The sequence below is a fragment of the Varroa jacobsoni genome, unplaced genomic scaffold (genome assembly GCF_002532875.2).
Source record: "Varroa jacobsoni isolate VJ856 unplaced genomic scaffold, vjacob_1.0 scaffold_1278, whole genome shotgun sequence".
Lineage (NCBI taxonomy): Eukaryota > Metazoa > Arthropoda > Arachnida > Mesostigmata > Varroidae > Varroa > Varroa jacobsoni.
The window spans coordinates 412,406-437,337 of NW_019214180.1; the positions used below are offsets into that span (position 1 = coordinate 412,406).

At 45.0% G+C, this 24,932-nt stretch overlaps 1 protein-coding gene across 2 annotated transcripts in view; it reads right to left on the bottom strand.

Moving 5' to 3' along the window:
* Positions 1–23,590, bottom strand: part of kn (EBF transcription factor knot) — a 107,285-nt gene extending 83,695 nt beyond the window's left edge. For both annotated transcript variants that reach the window (XR_015314166.1, XM_022847321.2), the window contains exons 1-4: positions 21,566–23,590; positions 8,343–8,399; positions 6,580–6,733; positions 1,572–1,635 (exon numbers count right to left, since the gene is read on the bottom strand). Coding sequence is in view for 1 of the 2 variants with exons in the window: in XM_022847321.2 (XP_022703056.1) it covers positions 1,572–1,635; positions 6,580–6,733; positions 8,343–8,399; positions 21,566–21,702 (412 nt within the window). In the remaining variant the exon portion in view is untranslated. The remainder of the gene's footprint in view (positions 1–1,571; positions 1,636–6,579; positions 6,734–8,342; positions 8,400–21,565) is intronic.
* Between the last annotated feature and the right edge of the window lie 1,342 nt (positions 23,591–24,932).

Consider the following 24,932-nt stretch of genomic DNA (forward strand, 5'->3'; position numbering starts at 1 on the left):
ATATTCAAAGCCAGATTGTAACCTTTACTTAAAAAATATTGAAAACATCATGATGACCAGTTGTCCCGTTCAGACGGGGTTTCCGCAACGAGGTCCATCAAATTACTGTTTTCTCCCTTTTCCAGCTCAGCGAGCGAGGGATCAACAGGCACCTCTTCTGCACTGCTCCTGATCCACTGAGCTTCGAGAATCGGGGTCATCGCAGGCAGCACTTACAGTGAGATTCTGTCTAGAAACGGAAAATTGAAGAGAAGTCATAGGGCCGCTGCCGCCTCTAACCGACTTCGTCGGCTTGGAGAAAGCTGGCTGGTAAAGCGATTCCCGGCCCGTTGACGGTTAAGCGAAGCAGGGCAAGCCCCGATGAAGTAAAGCGAAGCAAGAGGAGCTTCGGTGCGGAGAGGCATGCCGTCACGAGAAAGTCTCAACTGGGTTGTACGACGAGAAAGCCGCGCTCTTTCCTTTTCTCTTTCGTTTGCGTCGTCGTCGTCGTCTTCTCTAGCGACGTATGCTCCACAGTTGTACTACACCGCCAACTCGTCTGCTGCTAATGCTACCAGCTGGTCAGTTCTTCTTCCTCTTCCATTCATGAGCCAATATAAATAAAATGTTGATGAATTATTCATCCTTTACGCGAATACTTTACGACTTATTCCATTCGTTGCTGCTGCCGCCGCCGCCGCCGCCGCCGTTGTAGCGAAAGCAGCCGAGCTGGACCGCAGCTGTCTCTTCCTGACCACTGCCATTGCAGTGGCTCCGCCGTTCGCCTGTTTCGCTAAATTCCATCATAACTACGACCGGCACCTTGCCTTCGGCTTGGCAGCCTGGCCTAGAATCTAACACCTACCACCAGCACCAATTTCCCTACCGCGCTTCCTCTTCCCCTCCTCCTTACAACCTTTTCATCTATCCAATCCACCTATTCTAAGGCTTTTGCCGAGAGGACCGTGACTGAAGTAAATCTTGTGGAAGTAATCATCATTGCAGCGACCGCCACAGGTTGCCCGCAGGCGCTCCTCGCGTAAATGTGTGGAGAGAGAGAGATCAGTTTGTACCGATTCACTCATTTACCTGAAAAAGGACGTTATATGAAGCTCAGCTTTTTCGAGCTCCGGATTGTACCTGCAGCGCCCCATTTCTCAATTTCTTTCTCAAGCCATATATGTTCGCTTTGAATGTACTCATTCCTGCTGTTCTCTTGCAGGACGTGACTGTCACAAACATTTAATGAAAGCTTGATGATCGCCTAGTGGAATACATAAACCAATGACTATGCGAATAGATAGATTAGGCAGACTGGTTTGCAGCTCAGTCTGCTCTCTAGACACTACCAAGCGTTATGTAATAGAATTTAATTGGTCTCCGAGACGAGTGTGACGCAAGCATGATTGTGTCTCGTACAAAAAATAGATAAGATTACTCGCCTCCCCTCAATAAATTTGCATAAGTTAGATCGCAAAAGCGATTCCGGGAATCTTCCTAATTTTTATATGTGTTGTCGTAATCAAGCTTGAAGACGATAAGTGGTAAATACGCGTCCGTTAACAATATCCTTAGTTCTGGATGATACAGACCATTAGCGAAAAGCAATTGCAGTCGGTAATGGATGCCGTTGTTGGTTTTTTGTCCATCGGGTTCCTGAAAAGCACACATACGTACTGTCTTTAGTAAACATTTCAAATCAGTCTCTGCAAATTCATAAGAAGACTTTTATCGTGTTCATTGTAGGCTGTGTACAAGGCTGTTGTCGCGTTATAAGCTAAGGTATCACAAAAGAAAGCTTGTTATTAGGATTTAATTCACGTTCGGCAATCCAGTTACAATATAGCAGTTCCTGAGAATACAAGTACATGTATATAAATACTTAAATATATAATAATAACGTGCGGCTGCACAGCGCCCCCTGCTGGGGCTGGAAGTACATCGGCACAGTGTGAGCAACTGTCCTTGTATATAGAATAGAACAAACAATATACATTACTGTGCTATTATATGTATAGGACAGCTAGTCTAACCGTCTTTGCTATAGAAGATTGCCGCGTGCTCTCCCATGTATCTGGGCCAGGACCCCGAGGCGGTTAAGGACATTAGCTGAGTGGGGAAATGTATGCGTGTGTATGCGCACCATCGTCGCATTGGCTGAGAAGGGTCAGCCACCTTGAAGGCAACACTCGCTATGGCCGTCCATGGCTGATACCGCTAGATTATGGGTGTCCTGCTCTGAGCTAACTTCATGGCTAGCCGGGACTGTACTGCTAACCCGATTGGAGTAGCATTAGCCACTATCTCGGGCCGCGAGCGTCCACCCAGGCCACCTCCATCTCATCCTCCCCATAAAGCTCACTTCCAACATATACTCGCGTCTTCTCGAGTAAACCCCCCTATTCCCTGCCCGTTTCCCAAAAAAACTCAAATCAAGCTAGTGGATTATCGTGGGCAAAATGGTACGCCAACTAACGGTAACCGACGTTCGAACTATTAGAGAGTTTAATACACAACATACCAAGCACGGGCATCGTATGCCCGGCGATATCGCGTCAGGTCTCGGTTACACAGTATCATCTCCAGTGTATATGATGGGTGCGTGCTTGTTTGTTGCCGTGTAAAGTAGAGCGTCGTTGTGGTTGAATATGCACCGATACGCACAAACACCATGCAAGCAGAGCATGCCGATACGGAAACGCACAGTGGTCTCACATCACCATTCAACATCGGCACCTCATTATAATTTATCTATTATTTGTGGTTCTTACTTTCTGCTAATGCATTATCTCTCAATACGTTGTCCAGTGAATCAGCAGGATTCAATTACCGATAAGCGCCATCACCAAGACTAATGTTTACCAAAATGACGCGATGAGTGACAGCATTCATACCCTAAGCCCACTATTGCCTGTCGACTGTTGCCGACCCTGCGTTCTACTGGTAACGCCAGTGGAGGTAGAAGTATCGGGGCATCGTTGATCTCAACCACCATAGCCCGCTACGACCTTATACTTGGTGCATTATGCCCCCCAACCAAGCGCGATGATTTTTTAGGTTACGGGAAATACAGGCTCATTGTGGCATCTTGCTTATTATTGTTGACAATACGGAGTTTTTACCAATGGCTATAACTTGCTATTGGTGTTCATCGGGAAGCGTTGGCTGATCGGACTAAGTAGCCATACTGCTATATATCGTCCGGCTTCGACACTCACAGGCAGAGGAAAACAGAAAGAAGGCCCTCAAAACTTGGAATCACTGAGTCAATGAACCAATTTGCAAAGAGACTAGTAGAATTTGAAAATATCGGCTCTTTCGCCTATTAATAATGCTTCAGATTCTTTCCGGCTAGGATAGACCTTAGCCTCACTTGACCTCAATAGACCCGCTACACTGAAAAGCATCAGTTTCAAAGTCACCGTCGCCTCTGCTACAACCACCGTGACTTCACCGGTTTCATTTACCTATATGGTCGTCACCCCTCATCGTAGTCGCAGGTTCATCAACTAGCGACGGGACAGGAAACTCTGGCAAACCTCGAAACAAGTGGCCTGCCCGATCACTGTTCACGTACGTCACGAGGACCCCGTCGACGACTCAGCTCTTCGCTGTACGCGTACCATGCACGATCAAGTATAACACGAGGGGTGGACACGGCCTGCACAGCCTAACCAAAAACGCTTTGGCTGACTAGCCACCCAACGGCTAAGTTGCCCGTTAGGTGAATACTCATTTTCCCGGTTGACTGATCTTGTAGACAAGATAGACTCCAATCGCGAGGTCACACTGTTCATTCAGAGCGGACAGCGTTGCAGAAGCTAAAGATTGAGGGGCAGAGTGCCTAATACTCTATACTATATACTTGCTATTAGAATGTTTATTGCGACTTCTGACACACACACACATACAGCTACAAAACAAAAAGTGCATACACTTGATGATTGGCAACGCCACGAACAGTTTGTGACCCGCCGGTTTGACCCCCCCGCCCCCCATTAAAGTAGGATTAAAGTGGGGCGAACTACTCATGAAGAAAGCGAGATAGGGATAGCTAGAGTGGCTGCATCACGACCGATCACGGAGTCACTCTGAGCGCTCACGCGGAACTGTCGACGGTGGTGACTCCTGACGACGAGTTCAACCTTCAGCAGAAGTCAACACACACACACCTTCACTGAGATATGACACGCAATTTATGTTATAGTCGTATGCGGACGAAGCGATGCACATCTTTAAAGTAAGTAGCGAGTCTCACTAGATATATCGTTCAGCAGTAGTTGACTGACTCTAAATAGGTATCACGCTAGGAGATGCCACTGTATGACTCCATGCGACAGATGGTAAGCGAGCAACAACAAGCTCACAGGGAGATGCGTATACACACAGGTAGATAGAGTCAACGGGCCTGCTCACAATAGGAATGATATAATTGGAGCTTCATTTGATATGGGTAAACCTAAGTACCTGCACAGGTCGGCACCTGAGCACTTCGCTTTCTGTTACTACTCTGTAACTGACCAACCTTCCCTTTCGGCAGTGACAGTGAGATAGCAACCACCACATCCGAATGATATGCGTAGTTTTTTTGCATACATATTGTTGAAAAATATTGGACCGTGGCTGACAGACATGGTCAGTGTCATCTGTAGCATCGTCAATTGATCAACTAGATTCACTTTGTTGTAGCGGGCTGGCATATTGCCACCTTGTATTTGTGTATCTGCGTTCGTGCTCACAATTGCTATCATTCAAAAATTAAGATAATGAATAGTATCTATGAATTAGGCAAATTGAACAAGATCTCTATACCGAAAAGGATACAGGTTTTGATTAAAAATAGAAATTCATAAGGACAAGTTAACATTTCGACAGTAATAGATTTACTCTACAGGACGATAAAAGTATGACAGGACATTAAATGATGATTGCAGCAGGCACGACAGCTGTATGGCCATCTGCGAACGAGGCCAACAACATATCATTAAAGGAACCTGTCGCGAACATCGTAACTGACGCATGTGTCCTGAATGCAACGCACGTAACAATGGCAATAGGTGATGACATCTTTTGTGCGTTTATTTGTTGAGCCTTAATGAATAATAGAAGCTAGCTAAACGTTTAAAACTACAATTTTCCTCACAATAATGATAAACAGCTTTAAGTAATTATAAAAACAATTTGGATCCTATCTAGCCTTTTCGGTTCGATAGGTATAACGGCTACAAAATAGTTACTCGATTACCTTACTTTTTCAGCAATACAGATAGTATGTACCAGCTCTAATTTGTCAACAGTTTAAATTCGACATCTTAACACCAGCTACAGCGGAAGCAGATATAGTCACGAACACGTGTCAAATCATAATGTACGCCTCTTTGCTTTTTGGATCGAAACGATGGACCAACATGTGCCTGGGTGTATGCTATATCAGGCCAATCGTCTGAAGCTCCGAAGCTATAACTCGGCTCCAAGCGAAGTAAGCCCTATGGTGTCGCTTCGTTCATATATGAGACGAAATTAAGATAACACACCGTTGTCTTACCTGGCCATTGTCCTGACCCGAAGTACAAAGGAACCCCACAGTTGCAAGTACTGGCGCAGCTCGAAAATTCTTAGAAATGTTTTAGAGTCATCTTACCCCTCCCTCTGTTGAAGCTCGATATCAGGTTTTGATAGATACAAAACTACCCGCGTACTCTCTTGGCTTGAAAAAGGTGTGAAGAGCGGTTATAGGAACGAAGAACCCACAAAAAACTGGTTAGTGATCCAAAGCTGATACTGCTAGGACGGAATGGCATAAGCACATGAGGCTGGCCGGACAGCCTTTGCTATCCTCTGAGTCTCCAAGGTGAGGCCTAAAGAATCGATATATGAGCGCGTCGTGTCCGTCGGTTCGCGGAGGTTGGTCAAAAGCCTGAGTTGGCGTCTGGTTGATAATCGGTGTCTTCGTGACCTCATGAGTATTCATCTCAATTTGGATCTGCGGAACAAGCCTGGCTTGAGTTCATGGTCACGCCATCACCAATAAGATACGAGACGATATAAAGTGCATAAAGCCAGCGTACCGAAGAGCATTCCGGAGGGTAGTCGTTTGTTTTCCTATCCCATGTTATGCTTTGCGGTTCCTAGTCGCCATAAGAACGCACAGACCAGTGAAATGGTGAATGAAGAAGGCGAACCTGACAATTATGCCTATGCCCTTCGCTCATAGTGCTAGTCACTACCCACCCAAATGCGCCTGATAGCACACTAAATCACCGCGACGTTAGCGATATTCATTTATCCTCTGATCCTGAGCGACATCCCGCCTTAACTAACTAACGACCGTCTTAGTTGTGGTCCTTAGTGTATCTATGTCCAGCGCTGCTACGAGAACATTATTTCCAAAAGAATTCAAAACGTGGCTGTTCAATGGTCTATTTTTTTTGGAACGTAATTTTTTGCTCAATTACCTAAGTGAAATCTAATTCAGCTTATATTGAGAGAACGTGCAGTCGAGCGATTACAATAATTAATTTGCAAAATGAAATGCAAACCTGGTTCAACTATCTGATTTAACATTTACATGTAAAAAAAAAAATACGCTATGGTACTGACGTGTTCTTTCTCGACGAACCCGATGAATGCCGTCCGCTCAACTTCAACCGGTTGACCAGCTTTGTCGTAGAGGGCGATGACGAAGTGGAAGAAGTTTGACTTGCGAAGATTCGACGGGGGCTGCTTCTCGAAGTGAGCTCGGCCCAGACCCACGCTGAAATACGAAAGGTTAACACCAAACACTTTATGCATACGCATGTGGCCAAGTGTTGTCGTCAGATATAGGCATATTGCTAACTAAATGATTTACAAGTAACGAAGAACAACATAAAATCATCAATAAGTCCAATAAGATGATAGCGCTTAAAGCTTCGCTAAATTCAGCAGAAACAGTTACGAGCATCATCAGAAGCTATAGCACGCCAAGGCTAGCACTGCGACATTAATCACACCCGTGAAACTATCCGTATTGTCGGACTCAAGACATTCGAAAGGTTTTCAGAACCGCAGGATTGCATGAGCATATGTTTACTGGAGCACATAACGGTACAGAACAACAAAATGTCCAGTTGTAACAGGACTAGTATCAAATGCAGTTGTAGCCAAGCAGTGGGCAACCCAGGCCAAGGCAAGCAGCAAGCTAGTCTACGAATCTGGGGCTGGACGGCTGAGCCAGCGGAAGGGAGTGAAGAAATCAGAAGTTAAGGAAGCTTTCTACCTGTTGGCTCTATTGACGTAGTTGCTACTGCTGTCTAGCGGCAGCAGAGGTACAGTGCGGCATAAGCGGGCTGAATCGAGGAAGGCAACACACAGCTAACTCCTGAAGGGTAATGTGTGGGAAGGGCATACTATTGCTACTAGTGAACCTCTATTGGGCTTGCCCAAAAAGGAATGCTGCTGTTGGACATCCGACAGAAGCAATGACCGGCTCCATTGGCGGTAGACCTGTTGACAAGGATTTGGGTAATGCTCCTTAATGCCTGGGGCTTAGCCCTGAAGCGGGTGAGCACGAAAAAAAGGCGACTGACTACTCGACGAGTACAACGCGGCAACAGCAATGGCGGCGGCCGACGAGAAGAGCGGACGAAAGCCTGCGAGATTGGCCGGAAGGACGAGGAGGGAGAAAACACCGGACGAGGCCATAGACCGACCGACAGAGTGACCCAACGACCGGCCGATGAAGTTGGCCAGCAAGAATCCGAAAACGAGGAAGCGCTGGTGCTAGTCGCGGAGGAAGACAAGGAGAGCGAAGATGAAGAAGCCGGCAACGATGACAACGAGGAACAACTCCCGCCAACTGGGAGCAAGTCGCTTGATTCCTTCAGGATAGCGGTAAGGAGGATATGAAAAGAGCGCGAGCGGGAAATGGAGACAGAGGCGAAACGGAGGGTCAATAGGGGCTGTGGCAGGGGCCTTGCGACAGTACACAGGATTCGTGGAGGTGTTGGTAGAGCAAGTGAGAAAATGTTGTTCGCTTGTGTGCAAGTTGCGCCTTGTGAGCGACAGAAGTGGCAAGTCAGGGAGGCGGGCCAGCGCTGTTGCTGCCACAATAAGGCAACGAAGCTAGTAAGCAACCCAAATACCAGTAAGGGGCAAAAAGCACAATGATGCTATGTGAAACGGCCATGCGACGACGACTGTGAAGATTTTGGGTAAACGGAAGGGAAAACAATGGCTGGTTGGGGCCTCTGTTGAGCATTGTGCAGGACGGAGCGGAGTTGCTTCAGTGTAAACGGAATGGAGAGAGTAGCAAATCGTAGTTTGAGAAACGGTGCCGGCTAGTAGAGCAGTATGAAGCAAATATCAGTTTTTTTCGCATCTACCTGAAAAGCATTCTCTGACTTGGCACCAGATACTCGGAGCATACAGCGTCCATGTTCCTGAAACAGACAAAGTATATCGTTATCATTAGTAGTCTGGTTATCAATGTGAAGTTGACGGATCTTTTTTAACATCTACTGTCTACGGCACCGTTATATAATCAACAAAAAATAGGTCCCCATACTTGCGCTGAAATGCTACATCATTATATCGTAGCATGTCAAGCTTTAGTTAACTTTGAGCATTGAACACATTGTCATGATCGGCGTATTACGGTGCCAAGTTGCAGCTTATCCTTTAAACGCATACACACACACATTTTCTATGCATGGGACTACATTATCGAGTCGACCGCCCGGGTTACATCCCAAACCAAATATTGGGTTTGTAGTTGCTGTATCATCGTCATCATCAACATTATCATCCTATGCCCTTCGGTAAGAGGATGCTGTAAGGGAGGTCGTGTAGTCAGGAGTAAACCGGTAAATGGGGGACGTATCACATAGTGTTTGCAAGGACTCTGAGTGTGCTTCTGTGTATGTGTAAGGGGTGCGTGAAGCGCTAAAGAGAAGCTTCTATCACTACAGCTGCGGCCGCGTCACGGCTATGCATGCGGGGCTATGCAACGGGCTAGTTCCACGTGCAAATGGGTACATGGCTATATACCCTCCAGGGCTGCGCTGCTGCCTTGGCGGCAATCTAGCTAGACTATATTGCATTGTATACAAATATGGTTTGTTCGAGAATAAGTCCAATGGGGCAAAACGGGGGTGTTTATGGGACGGCCACGCGGGAAGGGATACGGGGGCTATGCATATTCATACTATTCCCCTGTAGCACTTTCATATAGGGTGGCATATAGCGTTGCCGGTTCATATATATACGGCCCTTGATCCCCAACTTGCATGCATGTGTATATCTATGTATTGCATGTGCTCACAAGAGGAAACGGGCTCTGCTTTTCGAATAGACAGTTTTTTCTTGCGAAGGAGATTTTTATTCTACGTATTTGCTATACAGAACAGCAAGCAGATGATACAACTACAAACATACCTGTAACTGTTTATAGAAGTTAACATTTGAACCTTTTTATACGTTTTCTTTCATCTACGGGTGTCTAGAAGGATTTAGGCAGTCCATTTGCTTTATGGATAATAGTCCATTCTATTGATGTATATCTATAACAGGGGACGATGTTTGTCCCTTACGTATGCAACTAACCTCTTTCTCGCCTTTATCATTCTGATCACCGCTTTGATCAAGCTACTATAAAACCATTCAGTTAATTTTTCGCTCGTTGCAGTGTACAATAAATATATATGTGAGAATCACAAGGTATCACCAACCGGCAACAGCGTAGTAATTCAATGACAGACTATTTCCACTCCCTGTTTAGCGATAGGCTTTATGTCTATGATTGATACGAAAGAGTCAGTATCAATCGTAGACATTGTCAGATATTCAAAAGTTGAAACCCTGTAGATTTCGATCTTCGGCAAAGCCGCAGGTTCGCTATTGTAGAATCTGCTGTAATTTATATTTACACAGTTTTAGATGGTTCTAGTAACAACAAAAAAAAGGCTCTTACTAGTCAAGGAGATGGAATGTCCTGTACGGACAAGTAGATTATCAAAAAAAAAAAATAGCATCTACGGTACAGTTGATATTTTATTAGACCGACGAATACTGGAGATTATGTATTATGTCGCACTGGAATTATCTTATAAAAACTTATAATAATCACAGAAACAAGGATTTGCTCTGGAGGAGCCTTGGTTGTTTTCTGAACCGCTCTGAAATCCGCCCACGTGGTGTGTGATCAAAAAGCTTAAGAACCAGCTACACTTGCTTTAAATATACAGCGAGAACGAATATGTTTTTAGAGCTATGTAAACTATGAGCAGTGTTGTAACCTAATTGTTTTTGTACATGTCTATGCTTAACTTCGACAAAAGCCCACAGATATCGAAACTTTTTTTAGATCATACTCCGGTACCATCTGCTACTTCAACGTCTACTAGCATCAGCGACTCGGATCAACAGAGCGAAAAGGTGTTTGAATGAACAGTAGATTCTGTTGCAACAACAATCACAGCAACGTGTTATTCATCATACGGTAAATGAAGAAGTGTGCCACCAACATAAGTACTTACCGTACATATATATATATATATATCTATTTCGGGAAACAACACGCTCTTTTAACGTTGATTGCTGTGTAGATGCTTGATGATGTTTAACTTTAGCCGAGCACCTTTATATTCTACCATACGTAAACTTTTTAGGCTTTTCTTATCGTATGGAAACGAACTGTCCCCGGCCAGACTACGCTGAGCATTGCCCTACGAAGTTCATGTGACTGAATCTGATGTGCTGGACGCAACTTTAACATCGACGATTGAGGCGGTCTGTCATGGTGCCATCGAGTCTGCTCGAGTGGCAAGGCGTACGCTTCTGCCCGGCATGATGGCGGTAATAGTGCCATCCCAGTGAGTGGCTCTTATTTGTGTAGCTTAGCTTTAGCTGCTCGACAGATCGCACCCGTTTCGACTCCTCCTGCTGTCCGTCGCTTGAAGTCGAATCGCGAAGTGAGTCGAGACGAGAGATTCCTAGTCGAGTCGGTCCGGTGGCCTGAGAGTGGTCCGCCGTATGTGTGAGAGTGTTTCATGTCAATGGGTGTCCCTGCTTGGCCGACGGTAGGGACTAGAACGACGGGGAAATGTCGCCCACCTATGCGGGGGAGTAGAGCTGTTTGGGGTTGTCTCAAATGCACATCCCGTGTTCCGCTGCCAGCGGAACTAGTCGACTGGGCAACTGCCTAGCCCAGGCGACCCGGTCGCCATCTCCCACCAAACCCTACACACATGCAGTACACAACCAATGGCTCGCCCCTGTTCCAAGACTCACACCCATCGGTTTGGCGATTCCTTCAACAGTCCCACAAGTCTAGACAATCTCATTGCAGTGGACCTACCCATCGGTCTTTTCCCATACTTCCAGTATCTAGGATTGCCAGGTCGGCAAGCGCGTCTGGTCGATCCTGCAAACAGGTTCGGTATTGCAGTGAGTGTAGTAAGCAACCAAGATAGGGATACCACGGAACTTTTGGGGGCTGGCTCGAAAAGCTGCTATGCTATAGCAACTGCTTTAGCTAGCAACAACTGAACAAGTTGGCACAGACATGTTCAATTTGGACGGAGGGAGAGAGGTTGCGAAGGAGGAAAAGGCGCCGATGGACGGACAAACGGACGTTGATACTGTCCCGGAGCTTCAGTGGTAGTTGTTCCCTTCTGTCGCTGTATTCTCCTCCCCACTATAAACAGCAACGTCCCGTCCGGACTCGATCTTTCCAGCTGCTGCGATCAGTCTCAGCGTTCGCGTACGACAATCAGTCGGACGGGAAGGAGTCAGGCAGAACAAGATGCGACGAGCCTGCTTCGCCGAGGACAACTGGAGCTACGATAGACTGGCGAACCTAGTAGCAACTCTGTCCAATCCGATCCGTACAACTAACCCGTTTCAATACTCCCCGACCCCACATTCTAATCTAGCTCCGCTTGCGTTCTATGGTACCGGATCCGACGGCATTGCAGAGACGAACTAGCTCGAAGCCGTTCAGACCTCTTTAAAACAGTCCAAGAATTTTCTGACGGATTATCTAGTTTGAGACCCTGTTGTCCCTGCTCTCCATCATCCTCCGTTATCCGAGACGCAACGGTGAAAGAGAAAGAATCAGCAAATTTCCGATGCCTGACCCTTCCTATCCTTCAGTTGACACGCATCTAAACAGCGTCTGAAAACACGACATGTCTAGAGCTCAGGCTGTCTCGCATGCATTCAGCAGAAGAAGGACCTCTTGCAACAGTTTTTCCTCAACTAATGCGACGAGCATTCAGAGGGGTTATTCTTATATCTCTGAGATATATATATATTTCTACGATGAAAGTTATATCGTATATGAGCTGTCGAGTGTACTGAGAACAGAATGTTCGAGTGGGTCTCAGATAAAAACTGGCGAAATCAAACTGCCTTTTATCTCAAGAATATGCGATTACGTCCACAACCGATTATCTTGAATTGCTTTAGTGAATAAGAATAACTTTAAAGGTTGTCAATACGGAGCTCCTCAACCTTGTAGCTATGGTAAAAATAGCGTTATTTCGCTGCGTTGTACAGTTTACTTTGTGTGTAACAGTTACATTGCTGTAACAACACTGTCTCGTACAACTCCTATATATATATATATATATATATATATATATATATTCTTTCTCTCTATCTCGGCGGATTCTCTCTCTCTCTCTCTTCTATATATATATATATATATATATAGAGAGAGAGAGAGAGAGAGAGTCTGCCCTATATCACACTCTTACAATATTGCGCAAGCGGTGCCTAATAGATAATGCGATATTCTGTTAACAAATTTAAATATTATCCGATTTGAGTCAAGCCGTGATACCCTTCACAAAAGTGCAGTGACCCAACTCTGAGTGTACGGTCTCCTTTGACAGCCCAGTCTAAAGATATCTATTAAGGTTAGATCTGGGTTGCTCTCTTGAAATCAGAATGTACTTTACGAACACCCAGTGCAGCCAGTCAAAAACAAACGTTATTTTTTGTGTATTTCTAACGCCGAGCGATTCGTATAGAGCAGATTTGACATTACTCATCGTCCGAACCAGCGGTCATCTAACGTAACGTAGAACCTTCTTCGAGTGTCGACGACGCCATCGACTCACACTCGAAAAATCATTTCCTCAGTAAACCTGACATACTAGGCAGTTAATGATGAATTGGTATAGAGGCTAAAGACAAAAAAAGGTCGCTTTTCTGAACTGGCAATGAATTTACGGTTCATGAATAATGTTCAGAGTGCCATGAAACATGAAATAGCCCTGAAGTATTTTCACGACGCTGTAACCTGTTCGCCGGACTTCAACTGCCATTCAGAGCATCTCGAAACAGTGCTGGAAGTCATGGACAGCTGCTTATACTAAGGTTGAAAGTAACGATCCGGCCAAGGGGCAGTTCATCACCTAAGAACTCAATAGGTTTTTGAGTTGGCATCGTACTACACATGTTTCCTAAACTGGGCATATTTTGTGTGCAACTCAGGAGTATTTAGCTGGAAGACATTGTTAAGCGATTGAAATACACTGCATATTCACTGCAACCGAAAAGGTCTTTACAGAAGGCTACAGCAGTTTGTCCGCGGTATATGAGGGAAAGCGCTTCTGAGGGAAAGCGACGTAAGGAACCCAAGTACTTCGATCGAAAACGCTTTGATTTCGCTTCTGGACTGCACGAAATTGTTGTCAACTTTTTCGTGGCTAACCACCCGAACTGCTTTATGGCGTATTTGGTGCGCGATTACGCTACCAGATAATGAACTTGACACTATCGCGTATCTTTCTGGTAGTCCGATCCGTTCGCTAAGTGCATGATCTGAAACGTAACTGGCTGTCCTGTCCCCGCTACTTGGTTGGATCATCAGTGTCTCTGCGCACCGGTCCCCTTTAATCGATTTTTCTATTAATATCATATAGCTCGAACGATTGAGAAATAGCCATTTCCAGCTATCGTTGCAATGTCTCCTCAGAAACCCCGCTTGGAAGGTTGCCTTCCGAGCCAAGTTAAGCCAGCAGCTCTGCTAAGGGTCAAAGAGGAAGCTCGTCGGTCAGACTGATAAGCAAGTTTCGTCACCAACATTCATTTGTTTGCAAAGTCTTGAGAACTGAGTGCCTGTAGAATTACATCCAGATTTTTATTGTGGTTGGGCCACATAAAGCCGATGTTTCCGTATGCCAATCAAAACCGTAACACAAAAAAGCCAAGTACGTAGTTATTGCGAATACAGCGAACGCCAAGCAGAGATGCTGGAAATTATCGTTGGTAGCTTAGCGGGGATGTTGCAATACAAATTATATTTGTTCAATGAAATAAATCATATCTCTCTTTGTATCCGTCTATGGTTATATAAAACAGTGCGGTTTGCCTATTTGTTATCAGTTTTCCATGACCAACACTTCATTTCGTGTCATATATATATATATATATATATATTAAGCACAAAGTTCAATTTTTTATTATTAAAAAAGGTGAGGCCTGTTTAATAAACTAAGGCATATCGTACAGAATCTATAACGTGCTCCTATTCCAGCTCAGCTTTTCGTACAATCTTTACAAAGGGACCGCTTAAAATTTTCTAAAATTGATTTTGAAAGACCCGAAACTATTTGCCAAAAATGAATTAAAGACAGCGTGACAACAAGCATGCGGAACGCGTACCTGTCTGCAAACACACAATTTATTTAATCTAAAAAATGATATATTCTATATTTCTTCTGGTATTTGTTGTGGGGCTCTGACTCATTGAGACAGGATTTCAATGAAAATAGCCGTAAAAATTAATATGTATATATCTGTATGTATATCTTTGCACGTTATCGGAAAGACTGCTCTGCGATGCTACTACGATACAAAACGTCGCATACTACCGCAGACTTATCGTACCACATTTTGAACAAATGCACGTAGCCCTTGGTAAAATGGAAGCCCCAGTGTATGATGTGATGAAACCTATACAATGCAGAATGTGAAACTTCGTGTCGGTTTGTTCTACTTGACCCTTCCAAGCTTCACTATAGTTACTGTATAAAAAAAAAATCAGGATCCATCGTTGCCATCTTTCTCTCCCGTGTGCTGATAAAGTCCGAATAGGCAGCAGTGATGGACAGTTTGAATCCGCGTCTCAAATCCTCTACAAAGAACAATGTGTAATTCAGAAGATACACGTATCTGCTTAATGATGAACGATGAAGATTCATGGCGCGCTTTAAGGATAAAAACTGGACCCGGTCAAGCCTTTCGAGCTGCTTCGATAGTAAATGTTCTCAGTCAATTTCAATTGTATTTGCAGGAACAAATCAGAGCTTTTAATTCGAGTAAGGCTAGCGCTGTACATAAGGAAAGTCTCGAGGACGTACGTATTCCAGCACTCGTAACTGTCACTTGCCATACTTTGTCCGTGACAAGCGCTGCAAAAATTTGGTCGTTTGTAAATAAGAGCATCCCCAAGTACTTAAAGCTCTTTACGTACTTCAAGGTCCTTCTGCCTATGTAGATAACTCTTCCCCCCAGTTTTTCGCGCATTATCGATATCTGTTTATATTATACATCAGCGTGCGAAGTCATGATTGGTGCAGTAGCGTTTGCCGCCACGAACACAGCCCTAACGTGCTCTATTAGCTACGTGGAGTTTGTAGGCATGGCGATGATCCTTCTTTCCGCATCCATTTGTATGATTCCTTCCTGCCTGTATCACTGGCTGAAAGGAACCATACAAATGGATGGAGGAACCGCTAACGGGCAAACTCAGGCACTCGTCGATACCAGCTTTTTAGAAAGTTTATAGAAGCTTGGGTCGAGCTTTGTCAATTCCCGAGTCTGGCGCAGTGGAGCAGCGGCTAGTTTACAATCTTTATTGAACCACGGGCATTGTTGGCACGGTTTTGGGTGAGCTGCAGACAATTTAGCGTTTTGGTCAAGGACTCAGTATAGTAGTCGATGTCTGAAGCTCGTGGTAATAAAGACAGAATTGTCAATTGGGGACCTAACAGGGTCGGATCCAGCTTTGTAGGTAGCCCGGCGTTCCTTATTGCGAAGTTGTTTCTTGCTACAGGAATAGCTAGACTCTAACCTGCACATGCGATTTTAAGGCGCTTGTTTTGCCTAGCAGATTGTTTCGTCCAATATATCGAGCTTTTCTGACATTCAAACTGGATGCGAATATGCCGATTGCCAATTTTGCTACATAACCCTCAGACGTTCTCGTGTTGTCGTCGGGGAATAGGTAGCTCTGAAAACACTGAGCAGAGTACGTCCAGTGTGCACGGCCGGGGGTCATCTGCTTTGTCAGTCCTTGTATTCAGGTCGCAGGCAAGTACAAAGAGGGGTAGCCAATAAAGGGATGTATCCATACCACGAGCGATCTTGTCAATCAGTATCATCGTGTTCTCGCTGCTCGGGGGGCGAATGTGTGCTATTACGATACTACGTCTACTATCTTTCAGTACTACTACATCATCCCCCGCGAGTATGCACGCCGATTTCTCCAAGTCTCTGCTGGTTCAGCACTGATATCCCTCGACTAAAACGCTCTCGTCCAGCGTACAGCAGTGAAGGGAAACGGGCGGGGCACTTGCATCTCGAAAGGCTTCAACTCCTAGGTCGTAGTGAGTTGATGACGTCGATGCCGGTGATAGTAGATGGTGGTAGAAGTCAGTCATAAAGCACGATTGGCTACCTCTTCATTCCGCTGTACGCCAAATACGCTATCTAGCTACCTTACTTAGCTCGAGTGCACGATTCTCAGTCGTTTCGACGTCCTCCGTTTTGGTCTCACTCGTGACCAGCTCTGAGACCTATTGCGGCTTTCTCTGAAACGTGGTTCGTTGCAACAAAAAGCCTCCCAAGTTTATAGACTCGCCAATATCTAAGTTAGGAAGGCTGCTAGATTCGGAAGCGCCTGGAGCGAACATCATTCCGGACGTTTCGTCGACATAATGCTATTTGTTGCGACGGTTCTAATATCGGCTGACGACGGTTGGACAGTTACTTTGCGAAGTTTACCTAAGTCAGTCGGAATTTCTCGTCTGCTGCGCTTTCGGTTCACGGGCCCCTCGAAGGCTGCTTCGGTAAACGCCTGTCCCTTAGCGATTGGCATAGCTACTGACTTACAAAATTTTTACGGAAAAAAAGGTTTGTTCCCCTTGTTAGGAAAGTTGCAATGTTCCTACCAACGTTCCCTTCGTTGGTGCATCGATTACTGTCAACTACCCACCACTGCCTGTGTATTTTTGTCAATTGAACCACCCACCAAATTAGCCGTTCTGTGTAGCTTCTGATGAGATTGCATCGCCCTGTGCCTCGCAATCAGCTGAGAAAAAGAGATACGGACTCTATATGAACTTCAAAGTTGCATCGAATCATTTTCGGTTTGGCGCCAAAGGCTTCGACCACCGCGACAGAGGATTCTCTTTCGAAATCTATGCACTAACGGTAGCCGGCTTGCAGGAGGATCACGACAGGTTCGAAGGATGCACTCTCGGCCTCCTACGAGATGCCGATCATACCTATCCTTTCCTTGCCTATCGAACAACTCTCGAATTTCTTTTTAGGAAATGGTTCCCAGCGGTTCCACTACGTTATCAATGCCGATTTTCTAAAGGAACGTGTTCTTTCGACAACAAAAAGGCCCCTTCTCGTCATGATGGTCACATCGGTCATTTCACAGTCCGACCCAGTATTTTCAAGTACTAAATTTGATGGAAAATATTTTCTAAGTTACTAATTAATAATCATTTTTAACTTATATTTGTCATCTCTGTAGTAGATGTAAAGGAATGTTTATATGAGTACAGTCACTCGTGTTATAGCTGGTGCCACTATATTTTTCGAAGTATTACTAACGTTTCATTGCGGAACGATTAATGTTCAAGATATGCTTTTTTGAAAAGAAAAAAAACACAGTAACGTGAACGATTTCCGTAATATTTTTTTCGATAAAAGAAAACTTGAAATGGAAGAAGTCTTTTTTTTTACCATTTATATACAAGAGTACCTAGGTATTACTAATTAATTTAATTTAAGATTGTAAAAATCTTTATTGGACGTCACTAATTCAAAGGGTATTATATTTTTTTTCTTGTTCCAAAGAGTACATAGCCTGCGGGTGCATATTTTACCCTGTAGATTTTTGAATGAAGAATGACGAAGTTTAAATATATTTAATCAGTGGCGTATGTGTTTTTCTAAGAAATAGCTTCGAATTTTACATGCTAATATAGACAGATAAATAATAATTTGAACAGATTTGTCAAGATAACATCACTGTGATTGTTACAGACATGCATATACATCCGATATAACACTTTTGCTTTGACCAAATAATTTATAAGTCGTATTTTCATATCGAGGCTGTGCTGGGGAGGATTAGGTATATTACGTTTACAGGCCCCAGGTTTACAGGGCTAAAAGTCTGCGTTGCCTTTTTGCTTTAGGAAATACAGTCCAGTAGTGAATCTGTCGTTAGGCATAAACCCGCATAGGCATAAACATACATTATTTCTACCACAAACAGATTTAGATTTTGCGTTGCCGTTCAGAAATTGCTAAATTTACTAAAAAATCTTTACTGCAAGCTCAATTTAACTTTGTAAATGTTTCTACCATCTGTTTTCTGCGTAGCGGTTGCACATGGTCATAAGTTAAATATAAAATCGAACATTTGCAACTAGAATTATTCAAGTCATAATGATGAAATCAAAGTTTGATTATAATTTTGCGACTACAGCAGTGAGTGTGGTCTACTGCGAAGGCATCCGCAACCTCTTCTCAGTTCGAGAAGACTGCAGAATATCCATAGGGACAGCCCAACAAAATGAATTCTTCTCCCAAATTATGAATTCACCTTGGTGGCATCTTCACTCCCGAACTGCACAAATTTCTACATTAAGGAAGAAAGCGAGAGATATACACAGACATACGTATGAATCTCACAATCCAGGTCCTACACACGCATACACATTATCTGAACATCCGATTTTCTTCTTGAACCCTCGATCTACTACTAACCCAATCTTCACAAATGCATGAGTAACGAGCAGACATACATAGAGAGACTGAAGGCTAGCCCCACCCCCAGTTGTCGACGTCTGAAGATTTCTCCTCAACTCGAACAGTGCCGGTTCGAATCCGAGGATCTGCACCCCGTCCATCGGATCTTTAGTCGCTGCCGCCACTGTTCTATTTTGCACTTTGATGGTTCTACCAGCCAGTCAGTCTGGACTGTGCAGATCCCGGGGGACCGATTGGTCAAATCGGGCTGTCACTTAAACAAGCAGAAAATACGAAAAGCCAAAAGATGCGCCAGTAGTACCAGGGTGATCTTACATGATACTTTTGGTACACAAATAGGCGACCATAAGGGCACGCCAGGGAGGCGACATAGCGACCACACACAGTACAATTGAACTTTGCGGATGTTTTTGCAATACCAGCAATGGCGGCAGCAGCAGCAGAAGCAGAAATAACAGCAACAATATGATGGCCAGAATTCTCCACATTTGGCGTGGGAAGAGCAGCTTCGCTAGTCGTTAACAATGGGTAGTACAGTGTCTAAACAACAACTATACGATAACCTTGGCTTCATATTGTTACACGCTTGACGTCAGGGGCTATCCCAGTGAGGCGCGATACACACACATCTAACTCTTACGGACAATAAACGTTACTTTCCGCTGAAGTTGATCTTATGCGAAGGTAATTTTACTATTTTATGTATGTATTCATTATTTACTATGACGACCATTCGATTAAGGTGACAGCAGACGTATTAACACTAGGGCAAATATGGCTACACTATATAACCCTCTATAGCTTCTTTGCCAAGTACTACAATTCACACACGTTGGAAATAACTGGCCGAGCTTTTCAGTGAGTGATAGTTGTTAGTTATGCTATAAAGCATATAGCATTCTTCTGTTAAAATCAATCTTATACCCAATTACAGAGTAAAATACGAAAAAGCATCAGAATGGGGCCGTGTCATCAAAGAACAGAGAAGATCGTGCTTTCAAGTTGAAGTCCGGAACGGGAATGGCGACCGACAGAATGGGGTTAGCTAGCTAACCGTTGTAATAGTGTCACAAGCAGATTAGAAATCGAGTTAGCTTTATCCAGCGGCGACGGCAACAGGCAAAGCTAAGAGCACTGCCACCGTCGTCTCGATGCCCTCTCGAGAAGCAAAAGGGTCGTGAGAGTAAGAATACCAAAGCGCTCCCTAGACCCTTCTCCAGGGTTCAGTCGTCAGCCGTTACCAGCAGTAGCGGTCTGTTTCAAGACAGTCAGAATGAGGCAGGCGCATACTGTGGAGAGAGTGTTGTAATGGCGTTAATGAAGTGGATTGTCACCGCTACAGTCCCTGCAGCTACTCGATTCGGATGTCCTTCCGCTTAGTCTGTCTCACAGTATTTGCTTGAAGAAGTCGCTCACTCTCATCCTTTGCCACTGCCGTGGGCTGCTACACGGTATGCTTGACCCTGCAACCAACGATACCTTGCATTCACGCCCTTATTTAGGATCCCCCACAAATTACGTACTCGTTTAGCACCGGTTTGATCCCCGTTCCTTTGCCCCCTGCCTGGCTTCCTCCGGTTTACGCTCATTACTGTTCTCGCATGACCCTCCAGGATTCGGCACGCCGTCTGCCAATTCGCATGCAAAGGGAGTGTCCAAGATTAGCAAACGACTACGAATTGTCTATGCTGGTCCGTACTAATGACAGATAAGTTACTGCCAACAAGTTATGGTTACCTAAGAACGATGTCCTAGAAGGAGTATTGTCACAAGGAAATTCGAGGAAAAATGAGAAAGTTTTCACCAAGTTCTAGATATACCGGACGAAACTTCTGTCATGCACGACACAGGAGGCCTGTTTTGCAAACGGCATCAATGTTGCCTTCATAGTATCTTAATAGTATTGGCTAAACGAAAGCCGAGCACGAACGGGAAGATTTTATGAGAAGATTACGGTGTCAAAAACATATTTGACCTACAAGATCTTCTGTGTCCGGTGCATTAGGTGGCTATAACTAGCATGTATTAGCTTTGCACGCCAACCGTTCTTATTATTTAAGAGAGAACTTTACTTAAGCTTCACTACTACATCGCTCTAAGGATCATCTGGTATCCTTATTCTAGTGCATCGACCATATGCAGCGAGTGCTTTTATCTAGCCGCTTAAAAAGACCCCTTTTTTGCAGGTCAGGTCACACACGTTTGAAGCCAAGATCGAAGTGTCTTGATATGGAGGATATATTCATTTTCCAGAGCGACCTAGAGTCGCTTTCCATTGATTCTGATATAGAAAATATGGTTTTAATAGGAGCATTATCAAAGGTCCAAAGCGTTTTCCGGACAGCTCGTTGTAGATAAATCCGAAAACCATAACAAGCTTTGTTGACGTTAGACAACCTCCATGTTGGCGTCTGCTGTGGCACATTCGAATGGCGGTTTCTGCTGCATTCTGCGTTACCACATGGCGCCTTTCCCCCACCCCTCACCGCAAAGCCGATCGAGATTGTCACGCATGCTAACAATGAAAGCGGAAAACTGGATAAATGTATTGAAATGAGTTTTTGTTTCTTTTTCCCGTTCTTACCTGCTTTGGTCAAGCATAGTTGGCTGCATAGTTGGCCAGCCCCTTCCAATCTGGGCCGCTGCCAGAGGTTCCTCCTTGAGAGAGGCCATGGGCCCTCGCGGCTGTAGGCCGGCGTCCTGGTGCAGACCGAACATCATCTCCTGGCCGTTCGTCGAGTTCGGTCGGTGGCTGAAGACACGACACTGCACCTCACGTCACGTTATGAGCGTCGTTATGCACCTTAGATAGCTAAATAACGGCGAACACGTTAGTCAACAAAGGTGCCGACGTGAGACACGCACAGGAGAGTCTGGCCGCTGTCACCGGTGGCTTGTTGCGGGTATTAGGCAAGACGATAGGCCGATCGGCCGCGGGCACAGGAAGGACACTCCAGCCTCCGCGGGCAGCGCCACCCGTCGTGATCAATTCCGCCTGTCACTTGGGTTGTGATCTTCTTCAAATTGGGTGATTATATTAGCGATGATAGTACGAACATCAAGTTATAGGACGGTCACTTTCAAGTGGGCGCATATACTTAGTGTTACGCCTTTTTACTTAGTTGGTTTCTATGTTGATGATTTGCTATCCTGCGCAAAAATTCTAGTAGTAGATTTACGATATGTTCTCGTTTTTTGTCGTCTTCTGACTACGCGTCCGTCAGCGCGACTAAGAGCCGAGCACCAGTCGATACATGTATCGCCGTCGTCGCCTTTCCGTCTGCCAGACAAACTGCTCTAACCCAGTATGTTTACCGCGCCCGCTTGTACATTTATTCAAAAACCTGGGTTGATTGCGAACAACAAATTTCAAGGTTGGACGCTTCTTGATTTTGAAGTTGGGATTCGATATTGCGTTGTCAGCTGGTGGCAATCATAGAGTTAATCAAGGATAAACACCCCGTAGAGACTGTTGAGGTGGCGCGCTCGATAGGAGTTGATGGTGGACACTGATCGCTGGCGGCACTCAACAGATTCGATCGTTGAGCTGAACGGATGATGACGTTTGACTGAGTTGTCTTTCGCGTTTGCTTGCTGTGAATGTATATTATTTGTAAAATTGATTGTAATCTAACTAGTGTTAAATGAAAAGAACGATAAACTACACTGTGCCTGTTCTGCTACTCTTTTTTGATCTTGTTTCTTACAGCCCCAAACACTGTCCGTGGGTGGGGGACTGTCGCAGGTCCGAATGCACAGCTCGAGATGAGTTTCTATAACACGTTGGATTCTATGCAGGCTGAACGGGTTGAATGGTATGAGTGATTCTTCTATTCCCTCTTCATCTTTCTGTTACATCGAAAGAGGGGCGGTCAGACGTTTTTCTACTACGAACGTCGATAGATCGTGCACAAAGTACTGTACAACAATAACGATGGCTAAGGCGGATAGACAGAAACACTTCAGTGGTTTCACTAGCTGACGGGATTTGTTTTTGTTTCCGTTTGTACCGACGAAATTAACGTACAGATAACAAAAACAGTTGTAACAGTTTTTGTCGCACTCGAAAATGAAACTTCGGCGTTCATACACTTTGTCGTTGTCACAGCTAGTCGACAGGTTCGTTTCTTTGGATGTGTGGCTTACTTTTCTCTTTTCTCATCTATTACACACTACACACTGATGAACGATTTTTCATCTCATGGAGTCATTAGACAGTAAACAGTATCGGTGGTAGTAGTAGAACTTTCGCTTCAATGCAATATGAACTTATTCGAAATAACAGCTGCTACTGCTGCTGCTACTGCTGCTGCTGCTGCTGCTGCTGCTGCTGCTGGCGCGCACTAAAATAGAATGGGCCGACAGATACCGCAATCAACGCCGATTCGAAGTTGTTCGTTCGCACGGCACAGGTCACCAGTAAATTGTGGTCGTCGATAGCGTTGTCGGTTGCGGCCAAGACGCGCGACTCGTTCCACTTTAAGTCGCGCCGTTCGAACTCCGAGCGCTGTAGGAAATTCTCAACTCAACGTTGCTGCTGCTGCTGCTGCTGGCTCTCGTGCTGGAACTCCTCGAGGAGCCGAGCCGCCTGTCCCGCAGAGGCCAACTCACTTGTGTGCGATCCCGACGCACCCGCGCCGATCCGACACGTCCCGAGGGATAAAGCCCCTCCTCTAAAATCATCCTCAAGTGAGATCTACAATAAATGGGGCGGGTCTTCGTGGCTCATAGCCAATGGCTAGCTGCGCAGCATGGCGCATGCGCCAATGGAGCGACCCTCCAAAGGTGGGTACCGAGGCTCCGTCTGGTGGTGGCCGGCGGAACATTTCATCGAGTGCGCTCAGTTTGACTTGCGCAGCCGCGGGATGCGTAGCTCGCTGTCGAACCGAAATAGAAATTTGGGAAATTTTTGGTCAATTTTAATTGGTTTCCAGTCCGAACATAGGCAGTTGACCTCAATTGATATACCAGCGGGTTCGACTTCAGTTTTTTTAACATATAAGACGCCAAGAAAGTTGCTAAATTAAAATAGACTTAGTGATTTGTCAATTTGAGGCAGGCCGTTCATTAACAGCGAGTTCCACCATCTGAGAAAGTAACGTTTACAAGGTAGGTAGCGTTGATTAAATTCCGACAGCATGGCTAGTCTGAAATCTACACGCTGCTCTATTGTTGTTGTCATCTGAGTGATTTTGCAATAGTTTGCCCTAGTTAAATCGACACAATAAAAGGGTAAAAACAATTTTCCTGACTGACTGACGTATTGTCTCGGGGCAATGAAGTGGCGGTTCGCGGCAAAAGTTCAAAACTCGAGGCAAAAATCATGATTGCGTTCCGCGTTCCCTAAACGCTACAAATCTATGTAATGGCTGCTTCAGCTGAAGTTGCTTCTAGATGTACATCAAGATTCACACTTACCCATTAGACGCATACCCAATATCATCTCCTATTGAATAGTATTTCGATGGCGTAATTTCTTCGCAAGTGGACAAATGCATTTGACGAAGCGGTGGCAGAATCCCTTCAAATGTAGGAGACGCATGACAGGGAGCACTAGAATTACGAAACGTTCCATAGAGTGCTACTGGTGTACAGGCGGGTGAGTTTTCCAGATAGACGGAATTCAAAGACGGATTACTGTAAAGAACTGACTCCATAGCGTACGTTGACGGCAGAGGCGGTTCGTACGATAAGGGGGACGAAGACACCTCTGAAAGGTCTGTAGAGACGTCTGTCGAGCTCTCGTCGCCTGAACTCATCGAAGACGAGCAGAGGGAAGGCACCGATTTCACCTGGGTGTTGGATTGTATCACTACTACTTGAGGCCTTAAATTTTCACTACAACCACTCAGCGCCTCGCAGTTCCGTATGACAATTGGCCAAACGCCAAGTCCGAGCACGACATACGTCTTGCACGTTAGCGTATAGTACACAGTAAAGGAAACGGAGTC